This window comes from Peromyscus leucopus, chromosome 8b (genome assembly GCF_004664715.2).
Source record: "Peromyscus leucopus breed LL Stock chromosome 8b, UCI_PerLeu_2.1, whole genome shotgun sequence".
Classification (NCBI taxonomy): domain Eukaryota; kingdom Metazoa; phylum Chordata; class Mammalia; order Rodentia; family Cricetidae; genus Peromyscus; species Peromyscus leucopus.
The window spans coordinates 69,255,353-69,278,116 of NC_051086.1; the positions used below are offsets into that span (position 1 = coordinate 69,255,353).

General features: G+C 58.3%; 2 protein-coding genes across 9 annotated transcripts in view; both read left to right on the top strand.

The window, feature by feature from the left end:
- The window catches only part of Bcas3 (BCAS3 microtubule associated cell migration factor), a 502,957-nt gene extending 496,731 nt beyond the window's left edge, over positions 1-6,226 (top strand). For 4 of the 8 annotated variants that reach the window (XM_028878299.2, XM_028878294.2, XM_037201384.1 and 1 more), the window contains one exon: positions 5,393-6,226. In XM_028878299.2, coding sequence (XP_028734132.1) covers positions 5,393-5,541 — 149 coding nt within the window. In that variant the 3' untranslated portion in view covers positions 5,542-6,226. Of the gene's footprint in view, positions 1-2,157; positions 2,249-5,392 lie in introns of all 8 variants that reach the window. The other 4 variants (XM_028878296.2, XM_028878295.2, XM_028878293.2 and 1 more) reach the window with 2 other exon arrangements.
- Positions 6,227-13,265: 7,039 nt separating this feature from the next.
- On the top strand, positions 13,266-21,358 carry Tbx2 (T-box transcription factor 2). Its single transcript, XM_028878292.2, has 7 exons — positions 13,266-13,736; positions 14,837-15,104; positions 16,034-16,180; positions 17,281-17,357; positions 17,454-17,623; positions 18,077-18,720; positions 20,799-21,358. The coding sequence occupies exons 1-7, from the start codon at positions 13,342-13,344 to the stop codon at positions 21,249-21,251; spliced, it is 2,154 nt and encodes a 717-aa protein (XP_028734125.1). The 5' UTR covers positions 13,266-13,341; the 3' UTR covers positions 21,252-21,358.
- Positions 21,359-22,764: the final 1,406 nt, after the last annotated feature.

Here is a 22,764-nt window from a genome sequence, read left to right on the forward strand (position 1 = left end):
TGGGATGCGCTCTACATGCATTATTTAATTTCATTCCTACAGCCAGGCCCTGACACAGACATTGTTGTCCTCATGCTCAGGAACCCAGGGCACCTGCCCAAAGTCGCCAGGAAGCAGGTGGCCAAAGCCTGTGCTCTTAACAGCTTCCCTAGACTGCTTCCTCCATCCCAGGTAGATCGGCCTACCTACCTGCCTTTCTTCTGAGGCTGAAGTCCTGAGTCAGACAGTCAGGGAAAGCTTACCCCTCTTCACCACAGGAAGTGGCCAGAGCCTCAGCAGGGGCAGACTCCTCCTCCCACCAAGTCTAATCCCACTCCTACTGGGCGGCCTGGGTGGTTAGTTTAGGCCTAGGGTATGTGGCTACAGCCAGGCCCTAATAAAAGTGCTCCGCTAATCCTTTTAATGAGCAGCATCTTGGCACTCATGCACACACACACACAGCAAGGCTGGCCGGGGCAGCCAGGAGTGGGGCCCGCCCATCTCTTGTGGTGGCGGAAGTCCCAGAACTGCCCCAAGGCTGAGCCTGGGCCCCGGGTCCCCTCTTCCAAACACACACAGCACTGCCTTTGCAGGTCCAAGGGGGTCCTTCTGGATCCTGGAGACTTGGGCTCTCCACAATGCCACACCAGCCAGGAGCCCTCTGAGGACCTGAAGGATGCCCAGCCCAAGGCAGACTTCACTTTTGGCCTTCTGCTGGAGCCCCCTTCTCACGAAGGCCTTGTGTCCTCAGTGTCCCCACTCCCCAGAGAATGGGGAGCCAGACCTCATGATACAATAGCTGATGCATGAAAAGTCATGCTTGTCCCCCCACACACACCCCTTCACTCACCTGCTCCCACCCAGAACCATAGCTCAGCAACTCAGGCTTCATCCCACTGTGTAGGATGAAGACCGGGGGCAGCTGTGCCTATCTCCTCACAGAGACTGGGTATGGCCCCTCTCTGTGTACCTCTGCAGATGCTCCCCGTAATTGGAGTCCTTCTGAGAGGCTAGCCACACCTCTCTTTGCCCTGCGAGTCTGACAGGCGCCATGTGGAACTGGGGGCGAGGGGGGAATAACATGCAGACAAGGCCTCCTCCTCCTCCTTCTCCTCTTTAGGCTGATTTGTTTTGTGAGAGCAGAGACCTCTCCTCATTGCTGCCCCTGCTGTCCCCTGCTGTCCCCTGCTGTCCCCTGTAGCCTGCCCACCCCAGCCTGTGCCATCGGGGATCAGCTACAGCAACAAGCCTATTTTCTAGCAAGACCAGTTGGGAGTGGGGGACACAGGCAGCAGTGGGCACTGGAGTCTGGCATCCTGTGGCCCATCCCAGTGCCAGGTGTCTCTCTAGGGTGAACCCAGGGCCCGTGGCTTCCTCTTTGTCCTTGGTGTTGCTGTATGCAAGACAGAGCTATCTATCACTCCTACCTTCCAGAGTCACCAAGTCCCAGGAGACTATGAGGGCACAAGTCTGAGCCCAAGCAGTTGCTTGAAGCTCCTCCTCATGACCTGCCCTGCTGGGGGGTTGGGGGGAGGGGCAGGAGAACAAGCTTTTTATAGCCAACTGTCCCATGGGCCAGACTCCATGCTGCTGGGGGAACCTCTCTAGTTGCCTGGCCCTGGCCGGTTTCTCCTAGACTTCATCAGGAGTCTGCTTATACTGCTGAGAGCTGGGGAGGTTGGGATGGAAGATGGGATTGAGCCAAAGCCAGGCCACTAAGTCATAACGGCCAGGGTCCCCCCCCCGAAATCTCTCCAGCCTGCCGCCTTCCTCTTCCTCTCCCAGCACCCCGCCTGCATGGGGCCCCATCTGGCACTGCATGGGCCGTCGGTCCCCGTGTGTCCCCCTGTCGAAGCTGTTGTATTATGTTTACTGTGTGACTCCTCTTCCCCCACCCCATACTGAAAGATTCACAACCCCTCAACCTCTGGGCCCACCACCCCAAGACTGGTCAGGCTCCTGCCGCCGCCGCCGCCGCCACCACCGCCTCCTCACGTGCATGTCAGTGTCCTGGCCAGCAGAGTTCCACTGCAAGACTGCCCTCTCCCCGAGTGCTACCCCTGCACCTCCCTCCACCCTCTCCTTCTGCTTGTGGAGATCAGTGTCCTTCTGGATCATTGTCCATATCTCTCAAAGGAAAAAAAGAAAAAGATTCCTCAATGCTTTTCTTTTCAAAAGGGAAAAAAAAAGGAAAAAAAAAACAATGCCAACAGCCCAGCGCCCGTGAACAACCCGACAGTAACAAAGCATGCGTTCGGGATGGAGGAAGGTAAGGCCACACGTTTCCGCTCGCCGCTTGCTCCGAGGGCTGGGTGGGCTGATTTGGAGCGGGGATCCAGTATGTATCCACCCCTCCTCCATGTTCACTTCCCACACACTGTCACTCTTGCGTCTTTGGAGGGACAAAGAGAGATCTGGTTTGTCAACAGGTACATAGGAAAGCACCCCACAAACTGTCCCAGGACCAGCCAAGCCCCTGATTCTGCCACTGATTAGTTCATGCTGGAGAAAGGCCCCATGGCTCCCTACCACATCGTTCACTCCAGAAAGTATTTTTTGTTCACAAGCCACTCTTCAGTCCTTGGGGTTGTGACTGGAAAAACAGAGATGAGATAGCACACTCCCTACCAGGGCCTGTCCTCCTATGCGTGTGTGTGTGTGTGTGTGTGTGTGTGTGTGTGTGTGTGTGTGTGTGTGTGTGTGTTGGGGGGGCAGTAATGCACTTGGAAGCATTCGGGGGGCCTAGCTAGGAGATCAGTAGGCCTAGGGGCTCTGCGGTGCACATCTGTGTTCACAGAAGAGTGGACACCCATAGAAAGCTTAGAGAGACGAGCAGGCATTCTGGGCCCAGTGGCCTCAAGCTGTCCATACATGCTCCTTACTGAAACAGAAAACACCAGTGAGGCCAGACAGGAGCGTCAGGCTGTGAACAGCCGTTTGGTAGTGCCAGGGAGTTGATGCGTAGGGACCCTGAGGAGTGAGTGACAGTCTTGAAGTGGAGGAATAACAAGATGTGTTGTAGAGTGTCCTGGCTTTCAGTGGCTAAGTATGGACATCTGGGGACCCCGTAGCCAAAACAGACTAGCCAGAGCAATATTGAAGGAGACAAAGTCTTGGTATATGGAGGCAAGGAGGAAGTTTGTCTGGGCCCATCTCTCCCAGGCCTAAAGAACAAAGAGAAAGCTTGAGCCGGGCAGTTCAGCCATGGCTGGCCTCCAAGAGAGCAAACCCATCTTGTAACCCTCTGGCAACTGTCCTGCACTGGCATTTGATGGGTGGGGGGTGTCCACTCAGACTCATGTGGTGGGGTCACCAAGATGGCTGGGGGTATTGCCGGGGCCTCTGCGGGGGGACGATGGGTTGCCAAGCTTGGGCCTGGGCTGTGGATTCCTCAGCTTCTTTGGCAGTGTGGATACGTTGCATTTTGTATCAAGACTTCTGGGGCTGGAGCCACCCTCCCCTCACTGATGGCCTCTGCTGCTCCTTTATCTGGGGTGGTCTTCCTTGGGCCTGCATCCATCCCATCTGTGTCCCAAGGAGGCCCTGCCTTTCCAGCTGCTGCCTGCTTCCCTCCTGTCCTCCTCGCCTGCTGTCAGCGCCCCCTAGTGCTAGGATGGCTGCGCAGGAGGGCATGAGCCTCGGAAAGCTGCCTGGGTCCTTGGGTTTCTCTGGGAAACTCCTGGGCTCCCTTGTGTGGAAAGAAGGAACTCCACTGGAGCCTGCTGCTTGCTCACTAATGCTCAGGACCCCCCCCCCCTTTGCTCTCTCGTCCTTCCCCTCTAGTGGCACAATGGCCTGGTCCCCATGTGAAGGTGAACCCGAAAACCAAGCAGGAGGAAAAGGTCTGAGCAGCCTCCTGCCTCATCTTTCTGCCCATACAGAGTTATCCCAGGGCTTTCCCGGGACCAAGGCCCCCTAGAAAGCCAGCGTTCAGTCCCTCAGCCGGTGTCCCCGGCCCCCCTCCTTCTACTGCTCCCAATGCTCACAACCTGATGGGAAGCTGTAATGTCCTGGTGTGCTCGTCTGGCCCAGGCTCGGGTCCAGACACAACTGGCATAGTTACCACTTCCTGTCCCGTTCTGTGGCTGTTGCTGCTGTTGGGCTATAGTGTGGCCTTCAGAGTGTGGGAGTAGCTGGCTGGTGATGACCAACCCAGGGGAGGCCATGACCCCTCCCTCGCTCCCTAACCAAGCCAGCTGTGCTGCATGTGTACGGCGGCAGGGGCTGGGGTGGGTACAGGCTGGATGCTGAGCTCTGAAGACACGGCAGGTGGGTGTGTTGCTGGGTGTACCTTGACCTTTCGAGATCCTGAGATCTCGATCCTGAGATCCTGCACTCCTGAGGTAGACAAGCAAAGCTCTAACCACAGAGTTCAGAGGGAGAAGCTAAGATAGAAGTCACGACTCCAGAAACTGCCCATGCATGTGCTTGCCCATGTCTCAGAGGTAGCAGTGAAGAGCAGAGAGGGAACAGGAACGGACCACCCCGAGGAAAACCAATCAATTAATCCAGCAAGCAGGGAATCCTATTCCCACCCCTCTGCCTGCCCCAGTTCCTGTCATGGATGAAGAGACGGTGAGGCAGTTAAAGTTACCATAGCTAAATAAGGTAGATTGTGTGCCATTTCCAGAATAGCAGCATGGGGTTACGGGACTAGGGCATTGGGGCCTTGCTACTCTGCAGATCAGCATCTCCATTCTGTGGGTCTCCAGAAGACTTTGGGAGGGGCTGAGAGGAAATATACATGCACATAGGGGACTCTCTGCCCAGTGGAATAGGCTCCCCCCCCCTCAAAAACAAAAGGAGCCCATTATACAGGGAAGGCACATACTCTCTAGAAGGCAAGCTCAAGCCTGGCTGGCAGGTAGCTTTTGTGGGTGAGACTAGGGGAGCGATGGATGGCTAAGCTGGGATGGAGCTCTGGGGCCAGGTCAGCCAGAAGACTAGCAACAGATCAGGTAGGGACAGATCAGATAGGCAGGCTGCCTCTTCCCTTGTCCTGGCTTCTTCTGCCCACCTGCTGATCCTGGATAGTAGGGGCTGAGAAACCGGAGGGGAATGCTGGCTGAGCATGAGTGCCTGTGCGGGCGGGCGGGTGCTGGCCTACACCTCACAAGTAACAGTGCCATCCACACAGGCCATCAGGAGACTAAACTTGTGGCCTTAAGGCGTCCCCATGGTGAAAAAAACACCCAAATCAAAAGCTGGAGTCTGCTGCTCAGGGGGCTTCCCCCCCCCCACTGAGCCCCCCATGACCTGCCACTTGGCCCATGTGGAGAGCAGGTGGGCACACGCCTCCCTGCAAAGGAATATGAGTGGTCCTCAGGGGGCTTCATGGTGAGCAGCCAGGCCCGGGGTCTGCCCCACCTCCAGCCCACTCTGACCAAGCCTGGCCTTCTCCTCTGTCTTGCAGAGCTTCAGCGAGAGGGAAGCATCGAGACTCTGAGTAACAGCTCAGGCTCCACCAGTGGCAGCATCCCAAGAAACTTCGATGGCTACCGATCTCCGCTCCCTACCAACGAGAGCCAGCCACTCAGCCTCTTCCCCACTGGCTTCCCATAGGCACCAGCCACCTGCTGCTGACTGGCTGGCCGAGCTAGAGGGACTGGGAGAAGCACCCCTCCCCACCCCGGCTCGCCTCTGGTCCTACCCTTCTCAGTCTCGGCTCCTTTTTCGTCAACCCCACCTTCCCTGAGCTTAGTGACAAGAGCTGCTGCTCATCCTATCTGGACGAGGAAAGACCTCCAGAATACCCCGGCCTCTGCCACTCCTGTCACTGGGGGCTGTGGCCAAGAGACTGCAGAAGCTCGGTCCCTTCTCTCTTTGCACATAATGTCCCGCATCGGATCCGCTTTTGTATTTTTTAACTGTACCCACAGGGGCACTGGAACAGTGGCCAGATCTTCGGGCCTGGGTGGGGAGAAGTTGAATGGTCCAGCCAGGCATTTTGGTGGACAATGTCAGCTAGCCCACTTCAGGCTGTGATGCACGCTGCCCCCAGGGATCCCTGCTCAGTTCCTTCCAAGACAGGAGTGAGCTGAAGCCCAGAGTGATAGGGGAGGAAGAAGGAAGAGGCTCCCTTCGCCCCTCGCTTCCCTGTTGGCTCTTGGGGAGAATTGTCTGTCGTACCTCTAAGCCCTTGTACCCTGGTCCTGTACTGTTCAGTGAAGGAAACTGGTTACTAAGGCCATGTCAAAAGTGCACGTCTTGTCCAATAAATCACGCTGCAATTGGTGTCCATTCCTGAGTTGGTGGGGTCAGAGTCCTCTCCAAACACGCTGCAAAGTCCTCTGGGTCTGACTATGGGCAGCTGCTCCTGACACCCACACCTCCACTATGTACAAGTGACAGGGGAACCCGTGGAGGGAAGGAAAGGCGAGGAAAACCTTCCCATTAGACATTAGATGAGGCTTCACTGAAGTCCAGTCTCCAAGTCTCTTGCCTGTTACCAGAGCCTATGACTTCTGGAGGCGCCAAGCTTGGACCTCCCCACGTGGTCACAGAGGGCAGTCCAGCCCCTGGTGTGTCCTGGGTTGCTCTAGGAACAGAGCTTGTCCTTGCCTGTGACCTTGTCTTAGCGCACTTGGGAATCACCCCTCTCTCTCAAACTCAGAAGGTAGAGAGCTTGTGAGCTAAAGTTGGGTAGCTTGTGAATGTTGGCTGAAATCTCAGCTAACAAGCTCTTGGGTTTTGTTGTTTTGTTCTGTTTTGCTTTGGAGACCTGGTTTCAGGTAGCTCAGGCTGACCTCTAACTCACCATGTAGCCAAGTATAACCCTGATCCTCCTGCCTCCACTTCTCAAGAGCTGGGCCTGCAGGCATGTGCCTCCACTCCCGGCCTGAATTCTTGTTTTCACCCCCTGCCCCCCCATTCTCCTATGCTGGGCCTGAGCAGTGACAGGGAGACAGGAACTGGGCAACAGAAAAGTGCGGCTGGCCGTGAACTAGCAAGAGGCTAGCCCAGGACTCGCCCCTCTTCCTTCCCCCTACCGCAGAAACCCCAGAGAAGGAAACCCCGCCGAGCCAGGTCTGCTTTAAGATGGAGTTTTTAATGGAGGAGTGGAATTCACAGACAAGCAGCCTCCCCACCCAACCATCTGGTCAGAATTGGGGCAGCTCCTGAGCCCCTGCCTTCTCCACAGTACCCCTCCCACCCCCAGTGCCTGAAGAGGAATTTAATATTCAGTCTCCTCCACCAGATCAACTGAACGGATGGGGAGAAGAGCCAAATCCCACTGTGCCTTCTGCCTGGGCTCCTGGGGCAGAGAAACCCTGGGTCAGAAGGAAGCTTGCTGAGAACCCAAGGCCCAGGCCTGGCAAGCTGGGACTCCACAGGTCATCAGCTTTCCCCCATGCGGGCAGCTTCACCATTGACGGGCCTGGCACAGCCCCCAACCCCAGCTGGAGCACGGGTTCAGTCAACACGGGCCAGAAGGAGGGTGCCACAGGCCGCTTGTGCACACAGCTGGTGGCTCGGCTGCCCAGAGTTGGGTACACGGAAGCGCTAGAAAGCACGACCCCTCTGCACCCACCCTTGGGCACATGGATGGGACCAAGACATTGCTGCCAGGAGCTCTCAGCCATGCGGGGGACCCGCCGACCCGGTCCAGCCCTTCCTTCACAGTGTGGGGGGTGAGCAGATGTGGCCTCCTCCAGTCAGGGAAAGCAGTGGGTGTCGGGCTGGACTTGTGGGACAATCTGGTTATTCATCTGCTTGCAGTCAGGGCAACTGGAAGCCAGTGGGGGAGGGGGCAGGATCAGAGAGCCCAGATAAGCAGGCCCCATGGCGGCTGCCTTTGGAGTTCAGGTTATCTGAAAGGCCCTGGGCCTGGCCTCCAGCTAATTGGGAAGGTTAGGGACCCAGCCATAGCCTGTAATCAGCTGAAGGTGAGAGCTGGATGGGGTCTTTACTGCCGCTAGGCCTAGAGCAGCCAGCCTCTTATCCTGTACAGATAACATCCAAAACAGCCTCCACCTCCCCACTGCAACCCCCCTCGCAGACCTCACGATAGCATCACTCAGAAGGTCATCAGAACAGGAATCTAATTGTGGCCGGGCCAGGTGACCTTGAGGAAGGCAAGTGACCTCCTGATTCTCACAGCGCTACCTACTCATTGGGCTCCTTCTCAATCTGATGGGAGAAAAATATCTTCGTGGTCTGCAGAGAGGCTGCTGGGAACTAAGAGGACAACGCCAAAGGCGTGGCACTGTCTGTGAGGGGTTCAGTAAAAGGCCCAGTGGTCCAAGGGCAAAGTCACACACGAGCACAGACATCAGGGTCAGCTCCGCCGGGCGCAGGCAGAAGCCAGGCCAGACAGCGGCAGGACGGCAACTGGGGATCATTTCTCAAGGACTCTTTAATTTTTACAAATCACAAACCCTAAACCCAAAGATGTCACCCACCTCCCTTTTGCTGATGACAAGCCTGAGCCCCAAGAAAGGCAGGGCCTTTCCCAAGGTCATGGATTCACACAGTTAGTCAGCTGACCTCTGTCTGCACCCTGCTGCTCCATGAGCTCCTCAGTTCCTGTACAGCCAGCCACCTGAATCCCAGCTGACCTCTCTGTCAAGTGCCCCCAGACAATCCCAGACCCATCTCACCGACTCCTGAGTCCCAGCTCTGCAAGTTTTCAGCTGACTTTGAAGCTGCACCCTGAGTAACCCCTTTCCCCTGCACCCCCACCTCCTGCAGACCTGGTCCTAAAATCCAGAGCCCCGTGGAAGCCCTGGAATGCCAGTGTGGCTTTCCTCTCTGAGTACCACAGCAATGCCACCGCTTCGAAATGCCTTTCGAAGGAGTGGATTTGGGATCTGAGCACACGACTGTTTTTGAGGTTCCAGGGTTCCATTCTAGCTTTTCCACCAGGAGCTAGGTGACTTGAGGCAAATTCCCTGCAACTCTAGGCTTCAGAATTCTCATCTCTAAGAAGAGGCATGGGCAAGAGCTCAGCGGGGCAGCATGGCTACCGCAGGTCAGGGTGTTCAGAGGCTGTGGTCCAGGGAGCTCATTGGTGGGACTGCACTGCGGGGGCAGCGCAGACTGTGACCGCGCTGTGCCCCAGGTACTCCAGAGACCCCCCCCCTCCCCTCCTGGTGCGGGCCAAAGCGAACCAGCCTGTTGAGTGCCCACCGACCAGCCACGCCCCACTGTTGGAGGTGGGCCGGTCCTGGGAGCCCTTCTCAAGCCGGTTCACTCTTCTGAGACCCCAAACACCCACCCCATGTCCAGGCTCAAGTTCAAGACTCAGGCACCTCACTTTTGCAGCCCTGCGTGTACCAAGAGCGACAGCGGCTGCACCTCGTGGAACCAAGGCTCAGGGTAGCGAGTATTTAGCAGTTCAGAGGAGTTATAGGATTCCTAAAAGTCTGGGGAAAGTCGTCCAAAATCGACGAGGACACAACCTGGGTTCCTAACCACGTGATCTCTCAAAATGCAGGGAGATGTCGTCCCCCACCCCACAACTCCCGGTGCGAGAGGCACCGAGCTGGGCCTCGCCTCCGCATCAACCTGACAGCCAGGCACTGGGCCACACCGTCGGTCCCTGCTCCAGTGCTTCCCAGAGCCTGACGACCAAGTGGCCCCGCGCCTGGTCCTGGCACCAGACTAGGACCACACCGTGACCAGGCAGAGGAGTCGGGCAGCCCACTCTTCCCGCGTCGCCTGCCGCACCCCAGCCTGCTGACCAGACCCTGCGCTGGGTAATTGGGACGAGAGAGGCGACCGGCGAGCTGCGGCTCCAGGGAGACTGCGCGCCTGTCAGCCGCAATTTGTTTAAGTGGACGGGACAGGCCGGGCCGCCGCGGGCTGGGGTCACCGAGGCCGCGGCCCCCAGCCTGGCCAGACCCGGGACCGCGGGGGAGCCCAGCCCCACTGCTTAACACGGGCGAGCTGGCGCCAAGGCTCCGGGAGGCGCGGGTCCAGTGGAGAAGCTGTAGAAGAGAACGGTGGATGCGCCTCGTGTCTCCCTAACCACTTTCCCTAAGCATAGGGCCACACATGTCACCCCAGCTTTCCCCGGGCACATTCCTTTGCCAAGAAGCGCTTAGTGCCCAGTTACTGGCGCTCACGGTCCCCTCACCCAACGCTGCCATAGGACCACACATCGCCCGCATCCACTCCGTGAGGGTCGTGCATGCAGACACCCACAGGTGGTGTGGCATAATCCTTTTCCGTCTACACACGGAGACCTATGCCATCTTTAGGATCAACTCAGGAGGGAGGTCTTAGCCTTGTGTCTTGACCATGCCAAAAGAGGGAGCAGGCAGCCCTGCCAGGCTTGGGACTGCAGTCCCATCCCGGCCAGGCGACCGGTGCTCGATTTAGTTGTTGCGGGAAGCTAAGAGTAGGGACCACGCGGAAGGGGCCTGGGACCACGAAGCCAGCGCCCGCCCGACGCCCCCGCCCAGGACCGCCTGGGAGAGGGAGGGGCGGCTCAGCGCGCGTCCCCCACCCGTCTGCGGGTCCCGGCCGATGCGAAGTGACAGGGGCCGGAGCTTTGTTGTGGAGCCTCGGCCGCCTGGCGCCAGCCGCCCTCGCCCGTGCCCTCCCCCTCCAGCCCCGGGCGGCCCGCGAGGCGCCCCCCGGGGCCTCTTAAAGAGACACGCACTCTCTGCCCGGGGGACTCCCCCAGGGGCGCCTGTTCCTGGGAAGGAGGGGGGGGGTAGACCCAGGCGCGGGGGGGGGGGGGGGAGCGGGTAGGGCGGAGCAGGAGTTGCGAGCTGAGCCGCAAGGCGCCGCTTGAGAGGCTGCTTGGGCCGCCCCAGCGCCAGTTTCCGATGATCCAAGGGTATTCTAAGCAGAAGTTTGATTGGGGAGGGTCGATAAAGAATCTTAAGAGTGGCTAAGGCAGGTCCTCGGGGTGACCGCGGGATGGTGGGCTGGAGCCGTTGGTGGAATCCCAGCCTGCCAGGAAAAAGCCTGTGACCAGCCGCAGGGCAGGTTCTTATCTCCTTAGGTGGGATTCTGGTCCCCTAAAGCAGCCACCGCGCCATAGCTGCCCGGTTTCGTGGACAAATAACTCAGACCTTCGTGTTTCAAATCTCGGGCCCAGATGGGTAGACCAGCTACCGTATGCTACCCAGGAAAATGTCCCAAATACATACTTCGACACACACACAATTCTTACAAGTACTAAAGTGCCTGTCCGCATACACACAACTTAGCAAACGTATTATTGCTAATTCGGAAAGCTGACCTGGCCTCACTGACGGCCCAAGTGTGTTCAGATACATCTCTCCCGGAGGGGACACCTCCTGTTTAAATTGGAACTTATGCAAAGCTGCAATGGATCTCACCCCAGCTGCGGAACACTGCGAAGCTGGAGCTGAAGATCCGCTGCGGGCAGAGAAGAGCGACCTAGACAAGAGGACGAGCCTAAAGGAAAACCCTGTGGGGCAGGCGCGCACACGGCTATGAAGAATTGCGAGCGCCTGGCGTTGGCTCAGAAACATAGGGGAAAAGGTCGTGGAGGCCAAACGACTCCTGCTGGTCTCAGTCCCGCACTGCCGAGGGCGATTGGCCTTTAAACGCCTTTCTGGGAGGTCAGCTACCAAGTGCTCTGAGTCCTGCTGTATGCAGCGGAGGGGCAAGGGGCCTGGGCCATTGATGGATTTAGGTGCCCACCATGAGGACCACAGGGCGGGTGCGGCGGAATTCACTTGTAGTGGTTGTTTGGATGGGAGTGTCGACGGTGGCTAGTCCGTACCCTGCCTTGCCCCCCACCCTGAACAAGCATCAGGGGTCGCACCCCAGCCCTGTTTGAGGCAAGTGTATGATCTTTTTACTCTGGACACACCTGATTAAGGCTCTCAATGTGTACCGAAGGCACCACACTGGGCGCGAAATACAAAACACACACACACACACACACACACACACACACACACACACACGGGGATGCACTGGGGTTGTCACCAGAGAGAAAACGAAGACTGATCGTCGAAGGGGGTGTTCACAAATGCTGGCATTTGTGAACCTCGATTCCTACCCTTATTATTCAGCATTCCTGAACCAGGGCGCCTTGAGCTTCCAAAAGACGGAAACAAACTCTAGTGAAGAAAGGATGCCGGGGCTTAGGAAGAGATGAGCTTGCATCTCCAGTACCGGATGCGGCGAAAATTCGTTTTGGCACGTGTGGAGAGTCTGAGGTCTAGGATCAACCATCGCAGTACCTCCCTGGGCTCAGCAGAAGGTGCGCTCGCCTACCTGGCCCCAAGGATCCATTTTCCCACTCGCCAGAAGGCTTTAGGTTGGGGACCTGACACAGAGACCTACTTTGGGCTAAATGCAGGGCCCGCCTGGAACTCCAGGTTCCTGAGTCTGTGAGGGGAGACGCAGGTGAGGGGGTCCCCGCATTTCCCCAGCGCAAGGCCGCGCGCCGCTCCCGCCCGTGCCGGGCCCCATCGGGGTCCTGCCATGGCTCCCCACTCACCGGCTCCGGCTACCTGAGTTCGGCTCCGGGACCTCGGCCGCCCGAGCCTCCTGACTTGCCCGCCCACCGGCCTCGCTTTCCAGTGCCCGCAGCCTCCCTCCGAAGTGCAGGGACCCGGGGCGGTGACCGGGAGTGGGGTGGGAGGCCAGGCTGGGGCGCAGGCCAGAGCGGCCGGGCCTCCCGGCGCGGGAGGGAAAGGGCGCCCCCTCTCCTCTCCGGAACGTGTCAATGCTTTGCACTTGGGGCCGGCATGCGGCTAGGGGTCCTTCCCCAAGGCCCTGGGACCCGGGCGCCCCCTGCCTCAGGCCCTTTCGGCGGGTCAGGTCGGCCCTGCGCGCTTCCCAGCCCTCGCCCAGGCAGCGGCCCGCGCGGGCGGCGGGGTGGGGGCCAGGCCAGGGGGAGGGGTCTCGGGGCCCGCTGGCCCGTCATTGGTTAATATTTTATTCTGTTGACATGTTTTCTTACTGCTGAGGCTTCCGACACCTTCTCCTCGGCCCCCCCTCCCGTCCGGAGCTTGGCCTGAGCTGTCAAAACCCCGCCCCCGGAGACCCACAATTGGTCCAAAAAGCGTAAAATCAGCAATCAAGGGGGGCCTGGCTCGTTAGCGCAGGGGATCCGAGCAGGGCAGGACATGTGAGATAGTCACAGTTTTCCAGAGATCAGGACAAGATCTAACCAGTCGCGCGTGGTCCCCGGCGCCGGAGCCGGCCAGGCCAGCCCAGCCCAGCCCAGCCCCGCGCAGAGCCCCCTCCACCCCCGCGCCCAGAGCCCCGCGCCCCTTGAGGTGCACGGGACGGGGAGCCGGGAGAAGCCGCTGCCGCGCCTGCCGCCGGGGCCGTCAGTCCTCCGCTCGCGCCGCCGCCGGGCCGGGGGTCCGAGCCGCGCGCCCCCGGCCCGGCCCCGGCTCCCGGGTGCCTGGGCCGGATGTCCCGATGAGAGAGCCGGCGCTGGCAGCCAGCGCCATGGCTTACCACCCGTTCCACGCGCCACGGCCCGCCGACTTCCCCATGTCCGCCTTCCTGGCGGCAGCGCAGCCCTCCTTCTTCCCGGCGCTAGCGCTGCCGCCCGGCGCGCTGGCCAAGCCTCTGCCCGACCCGGGCCTGGCGGGGGCGGCGGCAGCGGCTGCAGCGGCCGCAGCGGCTGCCGAGGCGGGGCTGCACGTCTCGGCACTCGGCCCGCACCCGCCCGCCGCGCATCTGCGCTCGCTCAAGAGCCTGGAACCCGAGGACGAGGTGGAGGACGACCCCAAGGTGACGCTGGAGGCCAAGGAGCTGTGGGACCAGTTCCACAAGCTGGGCACCGAGATGGTCATCACCAAGTCCGGGAGGTAGGGTGGCCGGTAGGCCGGCGGGCGGGCGGGCTAGGGGACCAGACAGCGCCCACCAGCACCGGCCCGGTGCTCTCGGCTCCCCGGCTCTGGCCCTGGCGCCACGCTCCTCTCCACAGACAAGCACGCTGACTTTTTTTTCGTTTGGCACCGGAGCGAATTAAAAAGAAAAAGAAAAGCAAACATCCCTCGATTGAAATAAAACGAAAACACGCTCCTAAAGAATAGTCCCAATCGCTCTGAGTCTCAAAGCCCCGGTGGCTCGGCCCTGGTGCGTCTCCTTTGCCCCTTGAGGTCTCGCTTTTCTGCCTCCGGGTGGATCTCGGAGTTCCTAGAAGAGAGAAAGAGAGCCTTTCCCGGATTCTCCGCTCTGTTTCCCGGAGTCCATAGTGGGACTAAGCATCCCGCCTCCTGCTAGCTCCAGACCGACCGCTTGATTCCCGCAGCGGGTCTTGAGTTGTTGAGCCTGCAGCTAGGCCCTGGAGAGAGTCTTGCTTGTCCTTGGAGCTTGGAGCTCAAGACCAGCCACTTCTTGAGGCCTTAAAGCCAGAAGAAAAATACAATCCCCAGTCCTCGCAACACTTCAGGCTCTGAGAGTCCAGGCCTCAGGTTCACCCTGTTCCCCCGAACTCCAGGCTCAGGATCCCTAATCGAAGTTATATATATCGTTTTCCCAGACAAAGACCTTGCCAATTTGTTTCTACGAACCCTGTCCAGAGTCTATTTCCTCTGAACGAATTTCAGGGCAATTCAGGGGAGAAAATACCCAGCGTATTTCTAAAAGGCCTAGTGTCCTTTCCTGGGCACCAGCCTTAGCCTTCGTCTCAGATCAGAGTGGAGGAAAGGTTCGCAGACCCGAGTGCAAAGCTCATCCAAGGCTTTACAAAACAGGGTCTGGCCAGCAGAAATGGGGTGTCTTGGGAGTAATAACCGCAGGTTGGGTCTTCCCAGTAGCAATAAAAGAAGAGCACAGCACACGTAGAGGAGGTTATGGCAAACATAGATCGGGCAACTTCAGGCAGGGGCGTCCGGTCATCAGGAAGGTAAAGGGGCAAAGAAGAGCCGGGTCCCAATGGCATGTCCCCTTCCCTCCCTCCGAGGCGGATGTTCCCCCCCTTCAAGGTGCGAGTCAGCGGCCTGGACAAGAAGGCCAAGTACATCCTGCTGATGGACATTGTGGCTGCCGATGACTGCCGCTATAAGTTCCACAACTCACGGTGGATGGTGGCAGGCAAGGCCGACCCGGAGATGCCCAAACGCATGTACATTCATCCGGACAGCCCGGCCACGGGGGAGCAGTGGATGGCCAAGCCTGTGGCTTTCCACAAGCTGAAGCTGACCAACAACATTTCTGACAAGCATGGCTTTGTGAGTGTGGGCAGAGCGGGAAGGTGTTGAGAACCCCGGGGTGCGTCCTGGGTGCATACACTACAGTCGAGGGCTAGAGGGAGGCTACCAGGTTTTCTAGCAGGAAGCCTCAGTTGAACTCTTAGAGTGGCCCTGTCTGGGTCACTGCCCCGTGGCCCAAGAAAGCTGGGCCTGGGCTCCCAGAGTGTGTAGACAGTTGACGGGAAGTTCCAGGCTGCTCACAATCTCAATTCCTTCTGCGAGGGTTTTGAGAGGCCCTCCTAAAGTCAAGACTGAGGCAGGTGCTGCAAGGACTGGGTCAAGCGGCTCAGGTCCTGTGGAGGTCACTCTGCTATGGGCTTGTAGATGCCAAGGCTTACTCCTGCAGCTAACGGTTACCTAAGGCTATGGCTAGAGGATCCAGAGACCAAACGGCTCTCTTCAGGCCTTCTGGAGACCTTTCCCTCCAGGAAGGCAGATGTCCAGCCAAGGGACAGTATGAGGAACTCTCCATTTCTGCCTGAGTCAAAATCCCAGCCAATGATGGGAGGGGGTCATTGGGCAAAGGGGGGCTCCTGTTGCACTCTAGGCAGCCCAGGAGCCTTCCTCCTCCACATACACACTTCTCTTTCCTTAGTGTTTCAGGAGCTTACCAATGTCGTGGCAAGTGCAGTCAGAGCATGGAATTGGGTTTTATTTCTCCCTGCTTTGTTTAATTTCTGTTTCGTCTGTTTCCAACCGGGGGGGTGTGATAGAGAAAATAGCTGTAAGAAGAAAAGCATGGGGAAAGTAGAAAAGGCAGTGCAGGTGAAAAAAAATGAGAGAGAGAGAGAGAGAGAGAGAGAGAGAGAGAGAGAGAGAGAGAGAGAATGAAAGCTGTCAGCCCTCAGTAGTAGAAAGGTTTAGGACAAGGGCAGGGAACTGCCCCCTGAACCTCCTGCTCTTCACAGACCATCCTGAACTCCATGCACAAGTACCAGCCTCGCTTCCACATCGTCCGAGCCAATGACATCTTGAAGCTCCCATACAGCACCTTCCGTACCTACGTCTTCCCAGAGACTGACTTCATAGCTGTCACTGCCTACCAGAACGACAAGGTGTGCTGGGTGGGAAGTGGACTTGGCCCCTCCGTCCATCTACATCCCCTCCCCAACAGTGTACAGGCTCCAAACTTCAGTTCAAACCCACCCAACAGCAGTAGCATCGGCGAGAGCTTGAAGAACTTGCCACCCAGTGAGATTTTCAAGAGCAGCGCCCACATAAACCCCCTGGGCTCCCTCTCATACCCACACAGACACACATACTCCCCTGAGGCACTCACCCAGCTGGGCCATAGTTGGAGGGGAGATGTTTACTTAGCAATTAGTAGAGACTCAGGCTCCCGCTGACATTTTTACATTTTATTTCGTTCATTTCTTGGCTCTTGACTGGGGATCTAAATGAAAAGAGGACGCCTGCGGCAATCTGCCCAAGCTCTACAGATGCTAGGAACGCAGGGTCCAATTTTTACTCTCCACGGGAGCCAAAGAGTGGGACAGGTGGCCGAGCTCTGGTGAGCTCCTCTAAACCGCTTGTCTGGGGCCATCCAGGCCCCAGGCCCTTTGGGAAAAAAACCGAGAGAATTCTCCTTCAGGTGAAAGGGCTTTTTCTACTTGTCTGCGCCCTCACAGGTCACTGTGGATTAAATGAGAGTGTCCCCGTGTCTCTGGTGGGGGTCTCTACAAACCGGGGGGTCTGCCTAGCCACGTACACTATATGGAGTGTCTTAGCTATAGGTGGACGCTAGTGAATTCGTTGGATTCTATATAGGCACTTATTTATTTATTTTTATTTTTTGTAAACTTGCCCTTCTGGGCCTGTGAGTGCAATGATTTGCCTTTGCCTGGACCTGCGGGCTTGGGTGTGCGGTGTTTGTCGGTGTGGATAGTTTAACCTGAGTGACTACATTAGCCTATTTGTTTGCTTGGGCCTGTGTGTGCGTGTTGAGGGATTATTTATTGAATAAGAAAGAGACCCTGTCACTTTCCTAGATGCTTGTCTGCTGGCCTCACCTCCCAGCTTCCTATCCCGGGTGGTACCACCCCACCCCCTACCCCGGGCTCTCTACTCCGTGGCCCGTAGCCGCTGACCTCGGGGTGTCCCCGGCCAGGCTGGAAGAGCCAGGTCTTGACTTTGTGCCGCTTCCTCGGTCCCGCAGATTACACAGCTGAAGATCGACAACAACCCCTTTGCCAAGGGCTTCCGGGACACCGGGAACGGCCGTCGGGAGAAAAGGTGAGATATCCGCGGGTGGCCTGTGACACGTAGCCCGGGCCACAGGAAGCCGGAGGGGTGCGTTGGCGGCTGACGGCTCCTTCTGCTCGCCCCCAGGAAGCAGCTCACTCTGCCGACCCTCCGCTTGTATGAGGAACACTGCAAGCCCGAGCGTGACCGTGACGGCGCCGAGTCCGATGCCTCGTCCTGCGACCCTCCGCCTGCGCGTGAACCACCGCCCTCCCCCAGCGCAGCGCCCAGTCCCCTGCGCCTGCACCGGGCCCGAGGTGAGCGGCACGATTGATCCGAGTCTGGGAAGAAGGACTAAGGAAGTGTCCCCTTAGGGGGCCCCTTAAAGTCGGTCTTTTGTTCAGCGATCGGCTAATCTAAAGGCCTGGATAAAAGTTACCTGGATGTGGCTAGATTTTCCAGTCTGGTACTCCCATGTAAGGACTATCCCTGGCAGCCGGGACATTTGGTAGGCTTTGGAGCTGGACCCCTGGTGGGACGTGTGGTTAGAAATAAGGTTTTCTCCTCCGGGGCTGGTTTTCTTCCAGTGTAAGAATGGGTCTGGGATTTATGCGACCTGCAGCTGCCCCTAGAAACTCCCCCAACTTGACCTTCCCAACAGCAGGTCTGTCTAAAGTGTCCACCACCCAGCAGCCCAGGTTTCTCAGGACGCTGCGCCGCGTCGGTCTCGGGCTGAGCCCCTGTAACTCGTGCTCCCTTTCTCCCCGCAGCCGAGGAGAAGCCATGCGCAGCCGACAGCGACCCTGAGCCGGAGCGCCCGGGCGGCGAGGAGCGCTCAGCAGCGCCCCTCGGCCGCAGCCCTACGCGGGACGCCAGCCCCGCTCGCTTGACCGAACCCGAACGCGCCCGGGAGCGGCGCAGCCCGGAGAGGGGCAGCAAGGAACCGACGGAGGGCGGTGGGGACGGCCCCTTTGGCCTGCGGAGCCTGGAGAAGGAACGCGCCGAGGCCCGGAGGAAGGACGAGGGGCGCAAGGATGCGGGCGAGGGCAAGGAGCCTAGCCTGGCGCCGCTGGTGGTGCAGACAGACAGTGTATCGCCACTGGGTGCGGGCCACCTGCCTGGCCTGGCCTTCTCCAGCCACCTGCACGGGCAGCAGTTCTTTGGGCCGCTGGGAGCTGGCCAGCCTCTTTTCCTGCACCCAGGACAATTCGCTATGGGCCCGGGAGCCTTCTCCGCCATGGGCATGGGTCATCTGCTAGCCTCGGTGGCAGGAGGCGGCGGCAGTGGCGGAGGCGCTGGGCCCGGAACCCCCGCGGGGCTGGACGCAGGCGGGCTGGGTCCCGCAGCCAGCGCAGCAAGCACGGCGGCGCCGCCCTTCCCGTTCCACCTCTCCCAGCACATGCTGGCATCTCAGGTAAGGCCTGGGATCTGCCGGCAGCGGCAGGCAGCCGAGGGAGGGAGGGAGGTGCAGCTGGGTGGTGGTTGAGATGGGCAGAGAGCTGAGTGATGCTGTAGGTACTCAGATCCTCTCAGAAGGACCTAATCCAGTCTACAGAAAAACCATCTAGGTTCTGAGGTATCCAAACAGAACGCCTGCTTATGATCTAGCCAGGACATTGCTTCTGAACCCTGTGTGACCTTAGGAAAGTCCCTGTTCCTCTCTGGGTCTGTTTCCTTCTCTACAACCCCAGCGGAGGGTGAGACAGCACCCCTCAACACTTTTCTGAATGACCAACTAGGGTTGCTCCTGGGCTTTATGGGATTCACTTTTCTGGCCCTAGGAAACGTCTGAGAAGGAAAACCTTTACCTCTTGATTGGCTCTGAAAGATTCTATAGGCTGGAGGAAGGAAGGAGAAAATTTTGCCTTGTTTTCTGGATAGTTGACTACCAAAATGACTCACCTCGCAGATATCCCTGGCCCCTTGGAGGTCCTCAAGTAGGAAGTCGCCTGCCCTGACTAGTACCTGGACTGGTCTTTGCCCTACTCTAAGTCTCCTGATTTTCCATCCACATCCAGGGAAGGGGGCTTAGTTCCCCCACAGCCTCCTACTGAAATTCTGAGTTCCCAGGGGAGAGTTTATGAAAATGTGGCCAGCGGCGCAATAAGGAGATCCGATGTGCAGAGCAGCCTCTTTGGTTACTTGGGGGGAATATTCCCTGCGGAAAGATTTGGAATCTCTTCATTCAGTCTCTTCCCGCTGAGGTTTCTGGCAAATTGAACCCTTGAGATCTTATCTCCGGGGAAGGAAAATAGGAATTTAGATTTTTGAGAATGTGGCTTTGGTTCAGAAGCGAATGTGTGTAAAGTCGGGGGTGGGGCTGTGAAATGAGTTCTGAACAGGGCTTATCATCAGGGTATATACAGTGTCTGGGGCACCCGAACCACCATGACTCTGGGCTGGAGGGTTGATCTGCACCCCTGGTTTTCTGTGCATGTGAATGCCCCTCCCCAAACAAACGGGAATCATGGAGGACATAGAGAAGCCAGGGTTTCTGGACACAGCCTGGTCAGTAGGTGCAAATCCAAGGAGAGTACTCCCCAGCTCATAAGAAATCAGTTGGTATAGCCGCTAGGGGGTAAGGGCCATAGCTGTGTGTCAGGTGAAGCCAAATCTTGGAAAATTCCAAGCTTCTGCCTCTCCTCTCAACCCGAGGTCCCAGGTCTGAAGTGCACGGTGGGGCTCATAAGCCCTTCCATTCCTCCAGGCTAGACTGCTGCTTGGTTTCTCCTGTTTGAACCAGGACTTGGGCTTTCTCCGAATCTAGTACTGCCAGCCCGTCACCTGCTCCGCAGGCACACACCCTGGGGCATAAGCCATTATCTCAAAGGTCAGATAATCTCAAATCGGGGCCTCAGGAGCTGAGTGCCCTGTTTGTCCAGGGTTTCCTGGCCGCTCTGCTATCCACCAGCAAAGACTTCGTATTCTGTCCTCAGCTGCCACAGAAGGGCCCTCAGTTCTTTGTCAAACAGTCAGGCCAGTTTATGAACTGGTTAGTACTTGTGTCCTGATCCTGGCTGAGACAGGAGACCCCTGGGCAGGCAAGCAGGCAAGCAGGCAAGCAGGCAAGCAGGCAAGAGACTTGAGCATCCTGCTTTCCAAGCCTGTGTTCCTGCAGCAGCTTGGATCCTGCAGACAGACAGAAGGCATGGAGGAACCACTGGTCTAGATGAGAAGGACCTCATATGACAGTACCAGCTGCCTGCTTGCCACCTGGCCCCATGCCTGCCCTCTTTCTTCCCTCTAGGCCTTTGCCCATGCTAACTCAGCCAACTGATGCTTATTCTCTTACCCCTACCATACCAACCAGCTCAGACAGAGAAGGGCAACTCCAGGTCTCACCCTAGGTGATGGACGTCTCCACCTGTGAGGCCACGGTTTTATAGTTATGTGACTTCTGGTTTGAGTAGAGCAAGGGGTATTAAATTGTAGTATTCAGGCTACCACCCTTCAGACAGCCGTCTAACCCTCGCTCCCTTCTGTTTCTTCCAGGGAATCCCAATGCCTACTTTCGGAGGCCTCTTCCCCTACCCCTACACTTACATGGCAGCAGCAGCCGCCGCCGCCTCCGCTTTACCCGCCACCAGCGCCGCCGCTGCCGCCGCCGCCGCCGCCGGTTCCCTATCCCGGAGCCCATTCCTGGGCAGTGCCCGGCCCCGCCTGCGCTTCAGCCCCTACCAGATCCCGGTCACCATCCCACCTAGCACTAGCCTCCTTACCACCGGGCTGGTTGCGGAGGGCTCCAAGGCTGCGGGTGGAAACAGCCGTGAGCCCAGCCCGCTGCCTGAGCTGGCTCTCCGAAAAGTGGGGGGCCCATCCCGTGGGGCCCTCTCGCCCAGTGGCTCAGCCAAAGAGGTGGCCAGTGAACTGCAGAGCATCCAGAGACTGGTGAGTGGGCTGGAGAACCAGCGAGCCCTCTCCCCAGGCCGGGAGTCGCCCAAGTGAGGGGGGCTGCTTGGCTGCTGCGCTACCACACGAGTCTCCCGGGCTGGGCTGCCTGCCTCGACTGCTTGGGACGTGTACAGCACAGAATGGGTATTTATTTAAATAAAGGAGCAAAAGCAGGCTTCAGCAGTCGGAACAGAGCCTCGTGTGGCAGGTTGGGGATCTGGGCCGCTTCTCCCGGGGGGCCTCAAGGAGGAATCAGTCTATCCGCAACACAGTCGCACTGGAGCCCCTGGATTTGATCCAGATCTGCTCGAGAGTCAACTACGGGGGGTACCTCCTTCTTTCAGCACTATGGGGGTAGGGATGGTCTCCTTTGGAGTCCAACGTCCCTTTGGAAGGCAGAAGGTGCATAGGGTAGAGGTGTTCGCTTTGGAGAGTATCCCACGATCCCTGGCCTTGGGCCTGGACGTCGTGAGAAACTAAGGTGGAGGATGCTGGAGCCAGAGACGCCTGAAGTCAGTGTAGACTTGAGCTAGGAGTCCTGTCTTTGGTCTTCCCACCTCTACCCAACCGGAGGCAGGCGCCCCTCCTCCTCCTCCTCCTCCTCCTCCTCCTCCTCCTCCTCCTCCTCCTGGGTCAGCGGAGGAAGTTGCACTCTGCTTTGAGGCCCCAGGGGGCAAAAGATATTTATGAAATAAATGGTAATTTGTGTAAATAAGCTTTAAGGTTCACAGAAGATGCAAAATCGTATTAATTTATTCAAAGGTGTACATTGCTGTGTACATATATTTAGAGATTAACTCATAGCATTTAATTTTTTTTTTTTCATTTTACATGAGCATCTATATTGTACAGGGCCCCAGGATCCTTGGCTGCTGGGAAAGGGGGAGGCACTGAACCCCTGGGAAGGCCCACCCCGCGGGCCCCCTCAGCCTCTGCGCCCCGGCTTTGCCCGCCCGGCCCACGGGCCCCACCTCAGGTTTTCACTTTTTGCTCCAGAGGGAGAACGAAGCGAGGAAATAATAAAACGCTGCGATGCGAAGTGAACCGCGCTGTGCGCTCTGTGGGCCGCGCGGGGCTGGGGCTCTGTGGGCGCAGAAGAAGGGACTGAGGCGGGGGCAAGGGCTGGGCGCCCCTATCTGCCTGGCAGCTGCATGCACCTCGGCCACGGCGGCTGCACGACGCACAGTCGCGAGGCCCCGGGCGCCGGCGCCGGGCACAGGCTGGCCCCGGAGGCGCCGCTCGGCCTCGCAGTCCCGGCGACCCAGGCCCGCGGCCGGGGCTCCCTCTGCTGGCCACTGGCTGTGTGTCCGCAGCTCCTGCTGGTCCCTGTCGCTGGAGCCAAGCCAAGCACAGAAGAGCGGCCTGGTCTCCGATTTCCCTTCTAGAACACTGTGGACCCACTCATCACCCCCTTTCCACGTTTTCTGGGTGCATGGTCTGGGAAAGTGGATGCTTCCCGTTTCACTTTCTCCTTTCCAGCGCGTCTGTTGGGGTGGCCTTGTTGCTTCAATACCATGGCCTCCAGAATTCTGTCCCATCCCTCTGCCTTCTGGAATCATTCGGTGTT